At 50.6% G+C, this 17,753-nt stretch overlaps 1 protein-coding gene across 1 annotated transcript; it reads left to right on the forward strand.

The window, feature by feature from the left end:
• Window positions 1-15,927: 15,927 nt before the first annotated feature.
• EI90DRAFT_3292019 (uncharacterized protein) lies at window positions 15,928-17,376 on the forward strand (the record flags this gene model as incomplete). Its single annotated transcript, XM_039067311.1, has 3 exons — window positions 15,928-16,594; window positions 16,679-16,897; window positions 16,946-17,376. The coding sequence occupies 3 exons, from the start codon at window positions 15,928-15,930 to the stop codon at window positions 17,374-17,376; spliced, it is 1,317 nt and encodes a 438-aa protein (XP_038911728.1).
• Between the last annotated feature and the right edge of the window lie 377 nt (window positions 17,377-17,753).

Raw genomic sequence — 17,753 nt, forward strand, 5'->3', positions numbered from 1 at the left:
TGGCTTGGGGAATGGAGAGTGATGGTGTAGGGGATGATGAAGTTGTTAGGAAGGTGTGATGTGGTGGGAGAGTGCGGGGTCGGGATTCCAGGATATGACAAATCCCACCTCCACAAGCTCTGTTACCTCCAAGCTTCATGGACCTACCTTAGCCCCTTTGCTGCTTTAATGTATACTTCACATTTCTCCCTCTGTCAGGGCACAGCCCCTGACCCCACACACCCTCAGGTACCCTTCCCCCATTTTCCCCTATTTTTCCCATCACTATTCTACAATCTCGCATGCATGCAGACCCATGGGGAAGTTCTGGGTGAGTTACTTGCCCAGAAACCAGCCACAACTGTGGGAACTTTCTGGGTGGGCAGCTTGCCCAGAATCTTCCCATGGTGGGGTGCCATTTATGGAAAGTTGGCAAAGGGCCAAAAACTGTATTGTTCCCAGCTCCCATTTGTAGTGGCTTCACAGGAGGTTGAGAAGGTTACCCTTCTTCTCAACTCATTTCCTGTGAAGGCTGGGGCTAGCCCCCTCAGTGAGTTTGAGGATCTCAGACTGGGACTAGATACCCCAGCAACTAGGAGGATCCCCCTGGGCCCATCATGGAACTGTCAGGGGATGTCTCATGGGTCTGTCAGAGACCAGGTCGAGATGAAGGAATGTCTCCATGGTGGAGGGCTTCAGCCTCAGCGACTTATGCCAGGAGCACTGTGCCAAGTAACACATCCGTGCCCTAACTTACTAAACTGGCAACCAGAACTGAAGGGGGGTAAACTCTAGTCGATTTTATTACTGAGGTGTAACCTATGTACAAGTTGAGTATATATAGTTACAATGAGGGTGGGCTTGCAAATGGTGGAGCCAAGCCAAGCAGAGCTAATGGGGTTAAACATTAGCCGATTGAATATTACCGACAAGTCGGGTTACAGGGTTAATGGAATGGTAGGCGATAACCCAGAAACAGAAAGGAGGGATAGGCCTGAAGGTGGACTTGCAGGGCAAGTGAGTGTATTGCCCAGCGGAGGCGGGAGTACACTAGTGGACATCGGAGCTGTCCGGAAGCCTTCAGGGCTCTGTAATTAGGGAGGCATAGGTAATAAATTGAAAAGAGGGGGTGGTGACCATCGAGGGATACCGAGGTGATTGCAGAATACGGGAGCTCCAAGGTTAGTGAAGAAGGAGTGGAGGTAGTCCGGAGGGATCGGAGGGATCAGAAGTCGATGGCTGGGGATGGATATGACACTGTGGGTAAGAAGGTGAGAAGGAAGCTAACTTCTCACCTTCCCACAGTGGCCCAATATAATTGAAAACTTCCAGAGATATCTGGAAGTCACATGAGGGGCCCAGGGCATCCAGCCACATGGAGCATCTGGCATGGGGCATGCACAGGGAGTGCAACGGCTGGGTGTGCATGCAGATGCAGGTGCAAGTGTGGGTGCAAGTGCGGGTGTGGGCTAGGTCAGGGTGTGTGCCCTAACAGGAACAAGGGCTGGGTCCTGACAACCTCACCCTTATTTGGACTACTGCTTCCTTCTATTTAGCCAGTTAGTCATCCACCCCACTTCCTCTTGTCCTCCTGCCCCTCTGGGCCTTTGTCCTCCCTACCTCCTTTTCGATGCACCATAGAGTCTAACCCTTGACCCTCAGTGTAGTTCCCAACCTGCACTTCCCTTTGTCTCTGTTCAGACACCTTTGTTCCATTTTGGACCCCCTTTGTTCTTTGCACTCCCATCTCCCCTTTATATATAGATATGTACATACATGTTTGTACCTCAGTCAGTAATTGACTTGATTGCCCCCTAGAGACTTAACCCTTGCCATGTCTGAAATTAAGGACCAACAGGACAACCAGCAATGGCACAGCGCTCTTGTCAGAGACCGGATCGAGACAAAGGATTTGTCTCTGTGGCGGAGGGCTTTGGCCTCAGCGACTCAAGCCAGGAGCGCTGTGCCAAGTTACATGTCCATGCCCTAATTTACTTACTGGCAACAAGAACTAAAGGGGGATCAATTCTAGTCGATTTTATCACTGAGGTGTAACCTATGTACAAGTTAAGTATATATAGTTACAGTGAGGGCGGGCCCGTGAATGGCAGGGCCAAGTGGAGTGGAGCTAACGGAGTTAAACATTAGCCGATTGAATATTACCGACAAGTCAGGTTATGGGGTTAGTGGAATGGCAGGCGATAACCCAGAAATAGAAGGGAGGGATAGGCCTGAAGGTGGGCTTGCAGGGCAAGCAAGTGAATTGCCCAGCAGAGGCGGGAGTGTGCTAGCGGACATTGGAGCTGTCCAGAAGCTTCAGGGCTCCGTACTTAGGGAGGCTGTCATATCCATCCCCGGCCATTGACTTCCACTCCCTCTGATCCCTCCGATCCCTCCGGTCTACCTCTGCTCCTTCTTCACTAACCTTGGAGCTCCCATATTCCGCAATCCCCTTGGTACCCCTCGATGGTCACCAGCCCCTCCTTTCAATATATTACCTACACCTCCCTAAGTACAGAGCCCTGAAGGCTTCCGGACAGCTCCGACGTCCACTAGCACACTCCTGCCTCCGCTGGGCAATACACTCGCTTGCCCTGCAAGCCCACCTTCGGGCCTATCCCTCCTTTCCATTTCTGGGTTAACGCCTACCATTCCGTTAAACCCATAACCCAACTCGTTGGTAATATTCAATCGGCTAATGTCTAACCCCATTAGCTCCGCTCCACTCGGCTCTGCCATTTGCGGGCCCGCCCTCATTGTAACTATATATACTCAACTTGTACATAGGTTACACCTCAGTAATAAAATCGACTAGAGTTTACCCCCCTTCAGTTCTGGTTGCCAGTTAGTAAGTTAGGGCACGGACGTGTCACTTGGCACAGTGCTCCTGGCATAAGTCGCTGAGGCTGAAGCCCTCCACCATGGAGACACTCCTTTGTCTCAACCTGGTCTCTGACAGAGGTGTAGGTAATATATTGAAAAGAGGGGGTGGTGACCATTGAGGGAAGCAGAGGTGATTGGGGAATATGGGAGCTCTGAGGTTAGTGAAGAAGGAGCAGAGGTAGTCCGGAAAGATCAGAGGTAGTGGAAGTCAATGGCTGTGGATGGATATGACAGAATCCCCTTCTTAGGCCTGAACCCTTGAAGGCCCAGAATTAGTAAGGTGAGGGGAGCTGTACTTACAGAAAGAAAAAATGAAAACAGAAGTGAGGAGTGGAGAGAAAGGAGCCATGGGAGAGGAGTCGAGGTTCCTAAGGGGCTTTGGGACCAGGCTTGTCTGGGTACCAAGAGTGGAACGCTTCAACGAGGTCAGAGGTGTGATTGAGTTTGCTGGCAAGGAGCTATTGTGTCTCCTCGTTGGTCCCTTCATAACCTAGCCACTTGACCAGGTAGAGCAACTTGTTGCATCTACATCGGTCAATCTTGGAGTCGAGTATCTCCTCAATCTCAAATTCCATTTTGCCTTCGATTTCTATGGGAGGTGGAGGTGGCTGGTGGCAGTTCGGAATGACGTTCAGGATGGAGGGTTCGATCTGCAAAACATGGAATACCGGGTGAATGGCTCGCATGTTTTCTGGCAGGCGGAGAGTGAGGGAGTCGGTTCTGTTAGAAATGGGCGGATACAGACGACTCCGGAGTGGAATTGGAGACTTAGCGTGGGGGGACCTTGGCCTCAGCAACTCAAGCGGAGTGCTGTGCCATTGCTGTTTGTCCATTTGGTCCTTAATTTCACAGTAGGCGAGCAGGAAGTCTCTAGGGGGCATTTCAGGTCGATTTCGGACTGAGCCAAAACGAGTATGTACAAGCGCTGATATATATAGTGGAGGGGGCAAAAGCACAAGGAAACAAAGGGGGAACCGAATCGGAACGAAGATGTCCGAACAGGAACAAAGGGTAGAAGAAGCGGAGCGGTACTGAAGGTCATAAGGCAGGACCTGTGATACGTCCGAAAGGAGGTAGGGAGGGCGAGGCCCAGAGGGGCAGGAGGATGAGGAGAAGTGGGGATGATGACTAACTGGCTAGAATGGGAAGAAGCAGTAGTCCAAATAGGGATGAGGGGAAAACGTGAGAGATACATTACAGGCGGCGAAAGTGCCGAAGGCGATCCGTGAAGCTTGGAGGTTGTGGAGCTTATGGAGGTTACAGGGGTGGGGTTGAAAGTCCGAGGAATATTGGCAATGGTGTTTACGTAGTATGAGGTCACCAATGCAATGGACTAAGACCAAGGTGGAGTCAAAGTCCGAGGTAGGGACTATGACAGAGGCTCGGAGCAAAGGTACGAGCGGTTGCCCGAGTACAAAGTACGGGAAAGTGGTGGAAGGTCGTAACTTGGCGGGGGGTCGGCGGAAGAGTACCAGAGGGAAGAGAGAGGAGAAAGGGAAGAGAGAAGGTGTGGCGGAAAGGAGAGTTGTCAGGTCCGAAGGTGAGTATTGGAGCGGACGGGGGAAGCGTAAGAGGGTGATGGAAGGGTGGGGGTGTTGTGAAGGAGGAGTGGAGGAGTAGGAGGAGGAGTAGTAGGAGGGTGGCGAGAGGGGCGGTGTTTGGTCCGAGGTGAGTATCGGAGCAGACGGAGATAGGGGAGGAGAGTGAAGGAGGAGCGGAGGTCGCATGGGAGGTAGAAGGAGGTGTGTTGCCAGGACTGAAGGTGAGTATCGGAATGGACAGCAGTAGGATAAGACTCCGGAATGTGGAGGAGGAGGTCCGGAAGTCGGGTCGGGATCGGGTATGCATGGATATGACAGGTTCTAATGCAGGCAATGATCTTGAATGGGCCGAGGTTTTTCTCGGAGAGCTTCTTGGAAGGTTGGGTGGAACGGAAATACTTGGCCTTTACATAGACCAAAGTTCCTACCTCGAAAGCTGAGGCAGGACTCCGACAGGAGTCTGCCGGGCCCTGATAACGGATCTGAGTGAGGTGCATTTCCTTGCAAAGGAAGTGATGGAGGGAGTCAAGATCTACAGAGTACTCTTGGGCACATACTGATGTTAGGTCTCGCTCTGGGTGAATGGTGATGTTTGGATGGTAGCCTTTGTTGGCGAAGAACAGAGAGATGCCTGTGGTGGCATTCAGAGCATTGTTGTATGTGAACTCCGTGAGAGGTAGGAGTTCGGACCAATTGTCCTGCTGGTAGGAGATATGGAGGCAGATGTCGAGGGCCTTATGAGGAGGAAGAGCTTGGCCAGTTCCAGAGAGGTGATGGTATCGTGTGTTAGAACTGGGCGAGGGTGGACGATTCTGGAGGGGAACCGGAGACTTAGCAAGGAGGGACCTTGGCCTCAGCGACTCAAGCAGAGTGCTGTGCCATTGCTGTTTGTCCAGTTGGTCCTTAATTTCATAGGCGGCAAGCAGGAAGTCTCTAGGGGGCATTTCAGGTCGATTTTAGACTAAGGCCTGAAACAAGTATGTACAAGTGCCGATATATAATGGAGAGGGCGAAAGCACAGGGAAACAAAGGGGGTCCGAATCAGAACGAAGGCATCCGAACGGGAACAAAGGGATGACAGAAGCGGAGCGGTACTGAAGGTCATAGGGCAGAACCTGTGGTACATCTGAAAGGAGGTAAGGAGGGTGAAGCCCAGAGGGGCAGGAGGATGAGGGGAAGCGGGGATGATGACTAACTGGCTAGAATGGGAAGAAGTAGCAGTCCAAATAGGGATGAGGGGAAAACACAAAAGATACATTACAAGTGGTGAAAGAGGGCTCACAGCTCTCTATGCCGACTAAGCTCGTGGGGCCAAACTCTCCAAAATCCTACTTTCTTGACTAAACTCGCTATGCTCTCGATCCTTAAACTCCGTGTGGGTTCTCTGGGATTTCCGCAAGGTCCGGGTTCAGTGTCCACTACTCACTCGTTGTGAGCTAGATCACTGCCCTTATTCCTACTGTTGGAATTCCACACACTCACAACCTCTCTAGCGCGTCCTAGCACCTTAGAGAAAATGGGGGAGGGGAGAACTTCTTTTCAAAAATCCGGTATGTACAGGATTATATCTAATAATTATTTTTAGAAAGAATAGATGGAGAATATTGGTACCATATGGCACCTGGGTACCTTATTAGGTGAAATAATAAAAAGGGTAACAGTATCAATAAAAGAATATTGATCAATAACTGAAATGATGGAAAAATATGAAAATAAGCGATATCTCAACGGATTTACGGAATTATAAGCCGAAATTGGAAATGTAGCCGGAGATAACTCTCACGCAGCCGATAAGCATTTTTACCAATTTATTAGACGCCGTGGGAACGAGTGAGGCTGGAATTCTGGGTTGCCGCTTGAGATTCCCATGCCTGCACATGCCCGTGACTAGCTTGCCTAACCTAGAACTCCATCAAATCTCCACCGATTAGGACGTTCTTGATATCGTCGGAATCGTACGAATTAGCACTATTTTTAGATACCAAATTCGTATCGAGTCATCGCATGAATAAAAGTGGTTTTCTGAATGTGTGAACGGGTATCCGAGCCGGTTCTGCACATGGGCGATTATCCCGCCTACAGTGGCAAAAGTGTCGAAGGTGATCCATGGAGCTTGGGGGTTACGGAGGTTATGGAGGTTACAGAGGCAGGGTTGAAAGTCTGAGGAATATTGGCAATGGTGTTTATGTAGTATGAGGTCACCAATGCAATGGACTAAAGCTGAGGTGGAGTCAAAGTCCGAGGTAGGAACTATGACGGAGTCTCGGAGCAAAGGTACGAGCGGTGTCCGAGTATGAGGTATGGGACAGCGGTGGAAGGTCATAACTTGGCAGAAGGTCGGCAGAAGAGGGCCAGAGGGAAGAGAGAGGAAAGAGGAAAGGGGAAAGGGGTGGAGGAGAGGAAAGGTGTCAGGTCCGAAGGTGAGTATCGGAGCGGATGGGCGAAGGGTAGGAGAATGATGGAAGGGTGGAGGTGTCATGAGGAGGAGGAGGAGGAGGAGGAGGGTGGTGAGAGGAGTGGTGTTCGGCCTGAGGTGAGTATCAGAGCGGACGGAGATAGGACAGGAGAAGGATGGAGGAGTGGAGGTGGCATGAGGGGTGAGAGGAGGTGTGGTGTCAGGACTGAAGGTGAATATCGGAATGGACAGCGGTAGGGTAGGACTCTGGAGGTGGTGAAGAAGGAGGTCCAGGAGTCGGGTTGGGATTGGGTATGCACGGATATGACATCGTGGGTAGGAATGAAAATGCACTGCTTGGACAGGTGGTCCACGATGACCAAGATGGAAGTGAATCCAGAAGAGGAGGGTAGCTGTTTGATGAAATCCATGGAGATGGAGTTCCAAGGACGTTTGGGGATGGGGAGTTGTTTGAGTAAGCTGTAAGGCTTGTGATGGGGGACTTTGGCACGGGCACAAGAAGTACAGGAGGAGACGTAGCTCTTGACAAAGTTATGGATGCCCAGCCAGGTATACTCATGACAGACTAGATCCAGAGTCCGGTTTTGACTGAAGTGTCTGGAAAGCTGGTGGTTGTGTTTGTCTCACAAAACATGGAGATGATGATCATTGGAATCCGGAACGTAGATGCAGTTGTCCAGCCTTAACAGGCCTTCGGCATCAACGGACCAGCAGGAATTGGGGAGGTCGGGGGAAGCAAGATGAGAAGAGATTGTGGTATTGGAGGAGAGGGAGGCTAGAATGTCTTGATGGAGAACCTCTGTGTTGATGAGTACGGCTGCCCGGATTACTGTGGCAGCTAGGAACGTGGCTCGTAAGGACGCAGTGAGCTGCTCCAAAGTGAAGACTGGTCGGAAGTTCTGCGGATTGATGCAAGCATAGTCCATATTCCCTTCTTTGGGATAGACATCCCAGCATCTAGTCAATGCATCTGGTTTTACTCCGAGTCTTCCGGGATGGAATCGGACAGTCATGTGGAACTGGGAGAGGAACTCTGACCAGCAGGCTTGCCACCGGGTCAAGAGTTTGGTGGTGGAGAAATACTCGAGGTTCTTGTGGTTGGTGACAATGTTGATTGGAGTTCCTGAACCTTCAAGGTAGTGATGCCACGATCAGAATGCATCGTGAATGGCGAGTAGTTCCTTATCATGGGTGTCATAATTGAGCTCTGGCACCGAGAGTGTTCTAGAGCAGAAAGTGATGGGGCGAATCTCTCCATCATCGCAACGGATGGAAAGGATTCCAGAGATCACGTAATCAGAGGTGTCAGTTTCTACAATGAGGGGGGCGTTGGGTACCCAATGTGTGTCACAGCCGTGCATTCCGGCCCGTTAGCCGCCCGTCCCGATGCCGCCCGAGCCCGTTACCGCTATGCGAGCGTGAGCGCGAGCCCTGACCTCAGCCCTATCCTCCCTGAGGACCCCCTGCTCACTTCCCCGCTTGCCCCTAGGCTCCCCTGCACCTGGCCGACTCCCCCACAGCCACACCGACCTCCCTGCCCCGAGTCCGCCCCTGGTACCGACCTAGCGTGACTCCGTGACATCGCCTACTCCGCTATGATACCATCGCCGCTATCGCGGCCCTACACCCCTTCGTTTATTTATCTGTTATTGTTTGTTTTGACCCTCGGTCATTGCCGGCCGCGGTGCGGCCAACCCCGCTCTTTGTTCCTATTTGCTTCCGGACCCTTCGGCCTTCGGCCCGGGTCCGCTTCTATTCATTCCACCTTCATATATATATCCTGTATACTACATTATAGTACCTTAGCTCTAATATCGACTTGACCACGACCCCAAGCCCTGACCCCAACAAGGCAGCCCCAGTAAGTTCGAAATGAGGGCCAAGAGACAACTAGGGGGCACAGCACTCCCTTTAGAGTTGCTGAGGCCGAATGCCCTACCCTCGGGCCTTGTCTGAGGCATCGCGGCCATCGCGGCCCTTAGCGGTCCGCATCGGCGACCTTCGGTGCCCAACCCTGGATCAGTATCTAACAATGTGTCAGGATGGGAGCGGAAGTGAAGACTTCTTTCAAGGTGTTGAAAGCAGAATGACAGTCATCAGAGAATAACCAGGGGGCTCCTTTACGTGTAAGGCATGTCAAGGGGACCACAATGTCGGAGTATTGGTGGATGAAACACCGATGAAAGTTAGTGAAGCCAAGGAAGGACTGGACATCCTTGACTTTACAGGTCTCAGGCCAATCTTGGATGGCTTTAACCTTCTCGATGGACATGGTGAGTCCGGAGGTAGAAAGCCAGTATCCGAGATATTCCATAGTGTCCATATGAAATTTGCATTTCTTCGGATTGGCATATAGGCTGTGTTTGTGGAGTCTCCTAAGAACTTCTCGGACATGCTCCTGATGTGAAGCCATGTCTTCCAAGTAGGTAAGGATGTCGTCTAGGTAGACACAGAAACATCCAAGAGGTTGGCAAAGATTGTGTTGACAAATCGCTGGAAGGTGTCAGGGGACAAACCCAGGTCCCCATGACCCCTCTCTCTATAACCCAGAGCCTGACCTGTAACAGCCCATCTCAGGGCACAATGCTACTGTGGGTAAGAAAGTGTAATAGATAGAAAGGCAAGTAAGGTACACTTGCCTACTGTGGGTAAGAAAGTGAGAAGAAGGTTAACTTCTCACTTTCCCACAGTGGCCCAATATGGCAAAAACTTCCGGGGATACCTGGAAGTCACATGAAGAGTGGGAACCAGGCCCGGAGCATGCGGCGTGCAGAGCATGCAGGGTGGAGCGCAGAAGCGGGTCCGGGTCCGGGCTAGTCAGGGTGTGTGCCCTGACAGAAGGCCGCAGGTGCATTTGTGAGACCAAATGGCATGACGAGCCACTTGTAGGAACCATAGTGCATGCAGAAGGAAGTCTTCCATTCATCGCCTGCTGCAATGTGAACCAGGTGGTAAGCATGCCAGAGGTCGAGTCTGGTATAGACCATGGCACGGCTAGGTGCATCCAGGAGGTCTGAAATGCAGGGGAGTGGGTAGTGATCCTTTTTGGTGATCTTGTTAAGCCCTCGGAAGTCAACACAAAGATGGAGGGATCCATCCTTCTTGCAGACGAAGAGGACCGGTGCTGTGTGAGCAGAAGTAGTGGGACAAATGAACCCAGAGGCTAGGTGTTCATCTAAGAATGCCTGGAGAGCCTCAAGTTTTGAAGTAGAGAGGGAGTACATAGTGCCCAAGGGTGGTGAAGTGCCTTCCTCAAGGTTGATCTTCAGGTCGTGCTCACAGTGCAGTGCTAGCATTGAGGCTTTGCTCTTACTGAACACATCTGCAAACTCGTGGTACTCCTTCAGAACGGCTGAGAGGTCAACAGAATCGGTGTGGGATGAGGCAGCCCTCAAGTGGCTGTCCTCATAGGGGATGGTTAGGCTGAAGGATACCGAACCTTCAAGTCCACAAGCCTTCACGAATGCGGAACGGCTGACTGTCAGGGCACACCCGCCTGACCCAGCCCCACCTAACCCGGTGCCCCACCATCCACTCCTCCTGACCTCCCCCCTCTTCCCCTTTTACTCTTCTCTTTCTTCTTCCCCTTCTTTTCTCTTCTCTTCTCTTTCCTCTTTATTCCTTTCTTATCACATGGAGGACTTCCTTTGTATCAATGTACCATTGACCCAGCTGCAGTGTAACGTGCCCAGACCTGGACACACCGGATGACCCCCGCATACCGGACGCTCCTAGGACCTCTTCCGGAGGTACCCAGACGGATGTGGCTGTGCACTTAGATGACGTGGCGCTTCCCACGTGGCCTTCAACCACATGTATATAAACACAACCTAAGTGGGAACTGAGAAGCAACCTTCTTCTCACATTTCCCACTTTAGCCTGAGTGGCCAGGGACCCTTGTCTGCTTTGGGCCCGTTGTTACACAGGCCCACGTCATACCTACCGGACCCTCAGCCCTGGGTGATATACCTGGGCGCTCTCGACCCCAGGTCGGTCCCTGACACTGACGAACTCAATAGATGGTAATGGAGGAATGGGAGCCTGGGGCTGAGGTGCTGGCGGAATGGTTGGATGTCAGACGACGGCAGTGGTGCTGGAGATGACAGGGGAGAGGTCGGAGCAACTGTCTTGGTAGGTTCGGAAGTTTGGAACGTAATACTGCTTAAGACCCAGTCAATCAACAGATTGTAGTGGGTAAGCCAGTTGTGTCCTAGGACTAGAGAACATGATCCATCCAGCGATGTGACAAAGAAAGTCGTGGGGTGATGTTTCCGGAAGCGAAGTGGAGGGGAATATCAATGGTGCAGGTTATGATTGAGTTAGTGCTACTGTCATATCCCGGAATCCCGACCCCGCGCACTCCCACCACATCACACCTTCCTAACAACTTCACCATCCCCTACACCTTGCCTCCCCACTCTCCAAGTCACCTTCCCTCCTGACTGTCTCAGCTCCGGTCTGGTTGCGGCACACCGAACCTTGGCCACTCCCATCCCGGAACCTCGGTCCCGAGTCGGAACATTCGGAGATCCCGGATTTGCTCTGATATCCCGACGGACCTCCGACATCCCTTGACATGCCCTTAAACCCTTCCTCCACCCATTTCATTTATTTGAGTCACCCAACATCCTTCGGATACGCAACTCCGTTTTCGGAGCTACCCGCATCCTTCGGTGATCTCCCTCACGTTATCACTTATTAGTCATCTCCCATTCTTAGCACGACTACCTTCTTACTACCATTCAGTCGGCTAACCCCCTTTATCCATTTGTCTTCCCCATTCATTTTCCGGCCTCCAACTCCGCCCTCCTTGGCCCGACACCTCGGTTCCCCATTTTAGATATCGTTCGGAACCTTTCGGTACCTCTCGGTATCATTCGGTACCTTTCGGTGTTTTCCCCATTTTGTCATTTCGGGCTTTGACTAAAGTCCTCCCCATCCTCCTTTAATAAATACACGTAGATTAGAACCTGTAGTCCCTCAGTTCTAATCTCGACTAAAATGCCACCCAAAGTCCCTCTGAGTGAATCCTGTCCCTGTTCTACAAGACACCTCAGACATAAGAAATACAAGGACTAACAGAGACGTAACGGAGGCACAGCGCTCCCTCCGAGTCGCTGAGGCCGCGTCCTTCTTAGAGCCTCTTGTACCATCCAGCAGAACCGGGCTCCCTGAGAAGCTTCGGTTCACTACCGGAGCCCTTGGACCCCCCCTAGTTGAGCCCCGCCTGCATTCGGACTCACGCATTTACCCCCTCTTCCATAACCAAACGGGTTTTTGACAGCTACCATCGAAAAGGCATAGTTGTAGGGGCTTAATCTGATATGTCCTCAGGGCCAACTTCTTTACAAATGTGTCATCGATGAAGCAGTCCAAAGACCCAGAGTCTATGAGTGCAGGTACATTCTCATAGGTGCGGAAGAGTTTATTGTTTGTCCTAACATTGGACAGAGAAGAAGAAGAGACAGGAGAAGAGAGAGAAGAGAAATGGAGAGAGGTGGAACAATCTATGGAAGTAGGAGGAGGGGGAGGAGGAGAGAGTGGTACATCAGCAACACTATCTACAACAGGTAGAACATCAACCAAAGGGTCAACATTGAGAGGAGAAAATAGACCATTGGAAAGAGAAAAAGAAACAGGAATATGGAGGGAGGATAAGTTGGAGATGGAAGATGCGTTTAAACGCACTTCTTTGAGCGCATGGAGGGAAGAATCGCAACCCCCGGTCCGTGTGGAGTCCATGAGGGTGCAGACCAATTTTTTGCCTCTGCGGAAGCGGATCCTTGCTCCTCGGTCTGGGCCAAATGGGCCTTAGATGCGTGAGAAGAAGACTTGGGACAGTCCTTGACCATGTGGCTGACTGCAGAACATGGAAAGTTTCTCATCAAGACGACGCTTATGCTCTTGTGGTGTGAGCTTGCCATTGTCTCCGAGTTCTGACGAAAGATCCGGCTTAGCAGAGCTGGCCTTGGTGTTATAAAAATGGGGCCTAATTGGCCCATTTCTATAGCGTCCGGGTGCAGGAGGGGGCCGTGACATTGAGAAGATGTTACAATTGTAACAGATGTTGTAACAGTGGGGTTTACAATAACATGGACATCGGGTGTTTTGGGTGATAATAGTTGGTTAGGTTGTTGTTATATACATGTCACGTGATAATATACTGTACAGAGGCCATAAGAGGCTAAAAATGGGAATTTCCCATTTCCATAACACTCGGACTTTTTGTTGTCCTTCAGAGGCTTGCTACCGGAAGCAGAGTTGAATGAGGAGGAGGAAGGAATGGGGTTGGAGCAAGAAGAGGTAGTGGCCTTGTTGAAGGCGTTGGAGGATGAGGGTTTCGTGTGATGTGTCAATTCGGATTTATGCTCCCAACAGCACACATCGAAAGTTTGTGACAAGGTGCAAAGTTCCACAAGAGTAGAAGGTTTACCCACTCTGGCAATATCATCCTTGATACATTCTGGCAATCTGTTATAGAAAAAACGATGGAGTGCGGCTTCTCTGTATCCATGAAGTTGAGAGGTGTGTCGATTGAACTCGATGACGTACTTATTGATGTGGTGCCTGTCCTTCATATCCAGGGTCATTAGTTGGACTTTGGCATTGCCCACAGGATCATGAGGACCGAAGTTGGCTTGAAGTTCGTTGATGAACTCTTGATAGTTATTCATCCATCACAGATGAAGTGTAGAATTTTGATTGAATAATAGATCCAGCTCAAACCAATTGAGGGCCATTCCCTTGAGGTAGGACTGCATGAAGATGACCTTGGCACGGTTGCTAGCAAAAGCAAGGGGGCAGTCCTGGAAATTCAGTTCGCATTGGACCAGAAATACTCAGAGTTCTCAGGGATCTTTTCCATCGAACTGTTCGGGCTCACAGACCTTGGTCTGGAGAGCAAGGATGGTGGAGCAGGTGGACATCCGGTGTGACAAGCCAAACTGGCGATGGCTTGGGCTAGCTGTGTAATAGCCACATTGTTGCAGGGATAAACCCTTGCACTACAAAACACTGCTCTTTCATTCTTTCATGTACATACATTGGTGAGTGTAGTTGGGGTAGTCCCGTGACTACACAGCCACAACTATACAGCACCATACTACAAGGACCTTTGGTGAGATTGAGAGAGGCAGGCAGGAGATTACTGTCCCCCCTGTGAGCCTGTGTGATGTTGGGATGAAATTCCCTGTTACAACAGTGGTGGTCCTTACAGGGGGGATAATCCACTTTGTCAGGTTTTCAATCACGCAAGTTCATGTCTTTCATTTGTTTGGAAACACCCTTGTTTTATTTGGATATCGGCTATCTACACCATTTGTTACCCTAAGAAGAGGAAGAAGTACAAGAAAGGATCTACAAGTCTACAGATCCACACATTCCACCCGCACCTGCAAGACTTTGCAAGTTTCACATTTGTTTCTCCTGGCGGACCTCAAGACAAGGCACAGGGGATCATGTTATTGTTAAAGTTGTTCACTCCTGGTGGATCTCACAAAGAGACACAGGAGTCCATGTTTGTTATCAAGTTTTAGCGATGTGCTGCCCTTAAGCAAGTTTATCGTGATTGTCCCTCCTGGCGGATCTCATGACGAGGCACAGGGGGTCAGGTTTATTGCTCAAGTGGTTAACTCCTGGTGGATCTCACGAAGAGAGCCCAGGAGCCAGCATTAGTTTCTCTGATTACCAAGTTTTGCAACATGTTTTGGCAACGTGTTACCCCGTTTACCTCCATTTGACCCTCATTTTACGATTCCTCTCCTTGCTGGACGACAAGCGGCATAGAGAATCATCCGAGTATCATCAGAACAGGTCCTGAGTGACCCACACAATCATTTTCAAGTTTTACCTTTCTTTTAACCTTTCAAGATGGCTGCAAGTTCCACCATTGCAGTGCCGACATTTTACGTGCCCATGCCGATGCCCCATAGCCCAGACGCGCCCCAATTCCGAGGCAGACGGATTGTCGAGTTCCTTAGCAAATACGAGTCACTGGCTGATGCAGCACTTTTCATGGAAGCCCAGAAATGCACCTTTTTGACCGCTTACTGCACTGACAAGGAAGCGAGGTTTGTTTCCACACTGGACGGATTCGAGAACCCAGATTGGGTGTCGCTCAAGAAAGACCTGCTGGACTTTTATGGCGTTGATGAAGAACCCTTATTTTGCCTCAAGGATCTCTGCAAGTTCGTAGAAAAAGGTCGCAAGATGAAGACCTTTGATCACCTTGACCGATATTTGTGCAAGTTCAAAGCCATTTCCAAGTCCTTAGAGGCACAGGGTGCCCTCGCCGTTGTTGAGTGCGATGATTTGTTTTTCCATGGATTTCCGTCGAAGTTTAGGCACAAGCTCAAGTTCGATCTGCAAGTTCAAAGTTTGTGGCTCGATTTGACTCAGCCCCCCAGCATGCACAAGGTTGTCGCAGCAGCAAGGGCCCTGCTACAAGATGCCCATGATCACAAAAGAGCCAGTTCCTATTCATCAATGTCCGATGCGCAGACCAGTGTAAATGTTGATTTACCAGCGCTTTCAATGTGGCCCACGGTTCAGAGCGATTTTGTGCCCGAGTTTGATGCAGAAACAAGTGCTGCCAGCTCGACGCTAGATCAGATGGACCAGCATGAGTCTGAAGCCTGCGAAGTGTGGAGCGCCTACGAAACCAAGTCAATTGCTGTGTCCGAAGATTACGTGCTCGAGCCGGAGTTTGATGACGCAAGCCTAGAGCTAAGGCCCAGGAGACTCGAACCTGTCTCAGAACCCGACGTGCTTGAAGACCAAGTCTGCCAGACCTCAGAACCGGCTGTGATCTACTCAGTGTGTTCAGACGAAGCCGGAAAGACTCAGTCAGTCAAAGCAATTGCGTACTACGAACCCAATCTGGCTGTCCATGAAATAATCCCTGATGCCCGCAGCCCCGATTTGGATTCACACTGCAACAACGAGAATTCCCATGAGACGGTCTATGAGACCTTCGATCTGGACTCATATTTCGGTGATGATACTCCTTGCGGACCGGATTGCGACTACAATTCAGACTGGGAGTCGTACATTGCAAAGTCTAAAGGCACGGATCTGCCACAGAATATCAAGATCAGAGTAGACAGTCTAATGCCAGCAGGCAACGATGGGAAGGCTCACAAGATGATGTTTGCCAATGTCGCAGACTCGGACTTGAGTATCCAGGATGAAGACCCGTGTGGATCGATTTATGACGTCTTCAATCTCCAGTCGTATCTTGATGATGAGGTCCCTTGCAAAACGGCTTTCAATGTCTTCGACTCGTTCGCATGGTTCGACGAAGAGAACTCCCGTGAAACTTCCCCTGACACTTCAGATGTGGACTCGCGCTTCGACGATATTGAGACCATGGACCCACCCCAGACAGGCGATCCAACGACACCCAAGGCACCTCAACCGCTGGATTTCTTACACACCGCGCCAGAGCACAATGATCGAGAGCTAAGGCCTAGCGACCCCGAATGTGTCTCGAAATCTGACATTTTCGCAGCATGCCAGACCTCGGAACATGCAGCAATCGACCTTGTTTGCCGAGATGAAGTCGAGGAGCCTCAGTCAACGGAGGCAATCGGATACTACTGCGAGTTTGACCTGATCGATTCACAGCCTGTACAAATCTCCAAATTAGAAGGTGTGACCGAGACCAAAGAGCGCAGCAGCAGTGCCAAGTCCCCTGTTGAGCCCAGCGAAGGCAGATGTGAAGACACCAGTCCGGAGGCGACTCAGACGAGGTTTCAGGAATCAAGTGGCATTCCCTGTTGGTTCCCCAAGCATGAGTTTGACAACAGCGAAGTGGCTAAGTGAGTTAAGATACTGTTTTCGATGCATGAGTCCGGTGAAGGGTACAAGGATCCGCCCAAGAAGGATCCAGATAAGGTTGTAGGATACAAATCCAATCCCAATCGTGAAGTGCCTGAGCCGCTTCCTATCACCCCCGAGTTCGAAGACGGTTATGGAGATCTGCCCACAAAGGATCCTGATAAGAGTGCCAACACGATCAAGTATTCGGGCGATGGCCTAACCCGCAGATACGAGTCTAAGGTGACTCCAGAGGCTGAAAGTATACGAGATGTCGAGCGTGGCATCCTCACGCTTTAAATGCTGGAAGGCACCTACATCATTTGTGATGATGAGATTGCCCTGTTCGAAGTCAAACGCGAGTCTGAACCCAGCAGGAAGTCGGAAATAACACGGGCCCTAGACTCAGCGCAAGAGGACAATGAGCATAAAGATAAAGAGCTAAGGCCTCCCGGCCTCAATGAAGAGCTCAATCATTATTGTTCTATGTTGTGTACTGAGTTCCGCTGTGAGGTTTCCATGCTCAAGACGGTAGAGGGCATCTACGTCGTCCAGGATGACCTTGTGGTTCTCTTTGAAGCTGCGCAAGACGCAGAGTGTGAGGTCCAGTTCAGAGGCGAGCCTAGCCTAGCACGTCACGAAAACCGGTATGGCTCTAGAGCACTCAGGAGTGCTCTGGAGATTGGTTGCATACTCCCAAGCTCTCAAAAGCTCCCACAGCTCCTGAGTGATCCCAAGTAATTCCGGACGCGATTTTTCACATCATGTGACATCCAACCTTACCTATCTCATCTTTGACTGCTAATGTCCGGAGGCATTAAGTGCGTCGCTGGTGTATTGTGGTCTTCAAACACTTTGAGACTTGGCTGTCAATCACTAGAGGCATTTGTAGTGTTTAATGCTAGTTCTTCACCTCATTTTTGACTGCTGGTGTCCGGGGGCGTTAATTTCGCCACTGGTGTATCATTGAAGACTTTCATGGCTCCCTTTCCCAAGTTGAAAGTCGGCTGTCAAGCACCAGCCAAGAGGCATTTGGAACATTGCTAGTTCTTACAATGTGGACTGCAAACCCACTGTCGGCTACAATGGACAAATAGACAAATAGATTCGGCCAACTC

This window comes from Cantharellus anzutake, assembly GCF_015039405.1.
Source record: "Cantharellus anzutake strain C23 chromosome Unknown EI90scaffold_59, whole genome shotgun sequence".
NCBI lineage: Eukaryota > Fungi > Basidiomycota > Agaricomycetes > Cantharellales > Hydnaceae > Cantharellus > Cantharellus anzutake.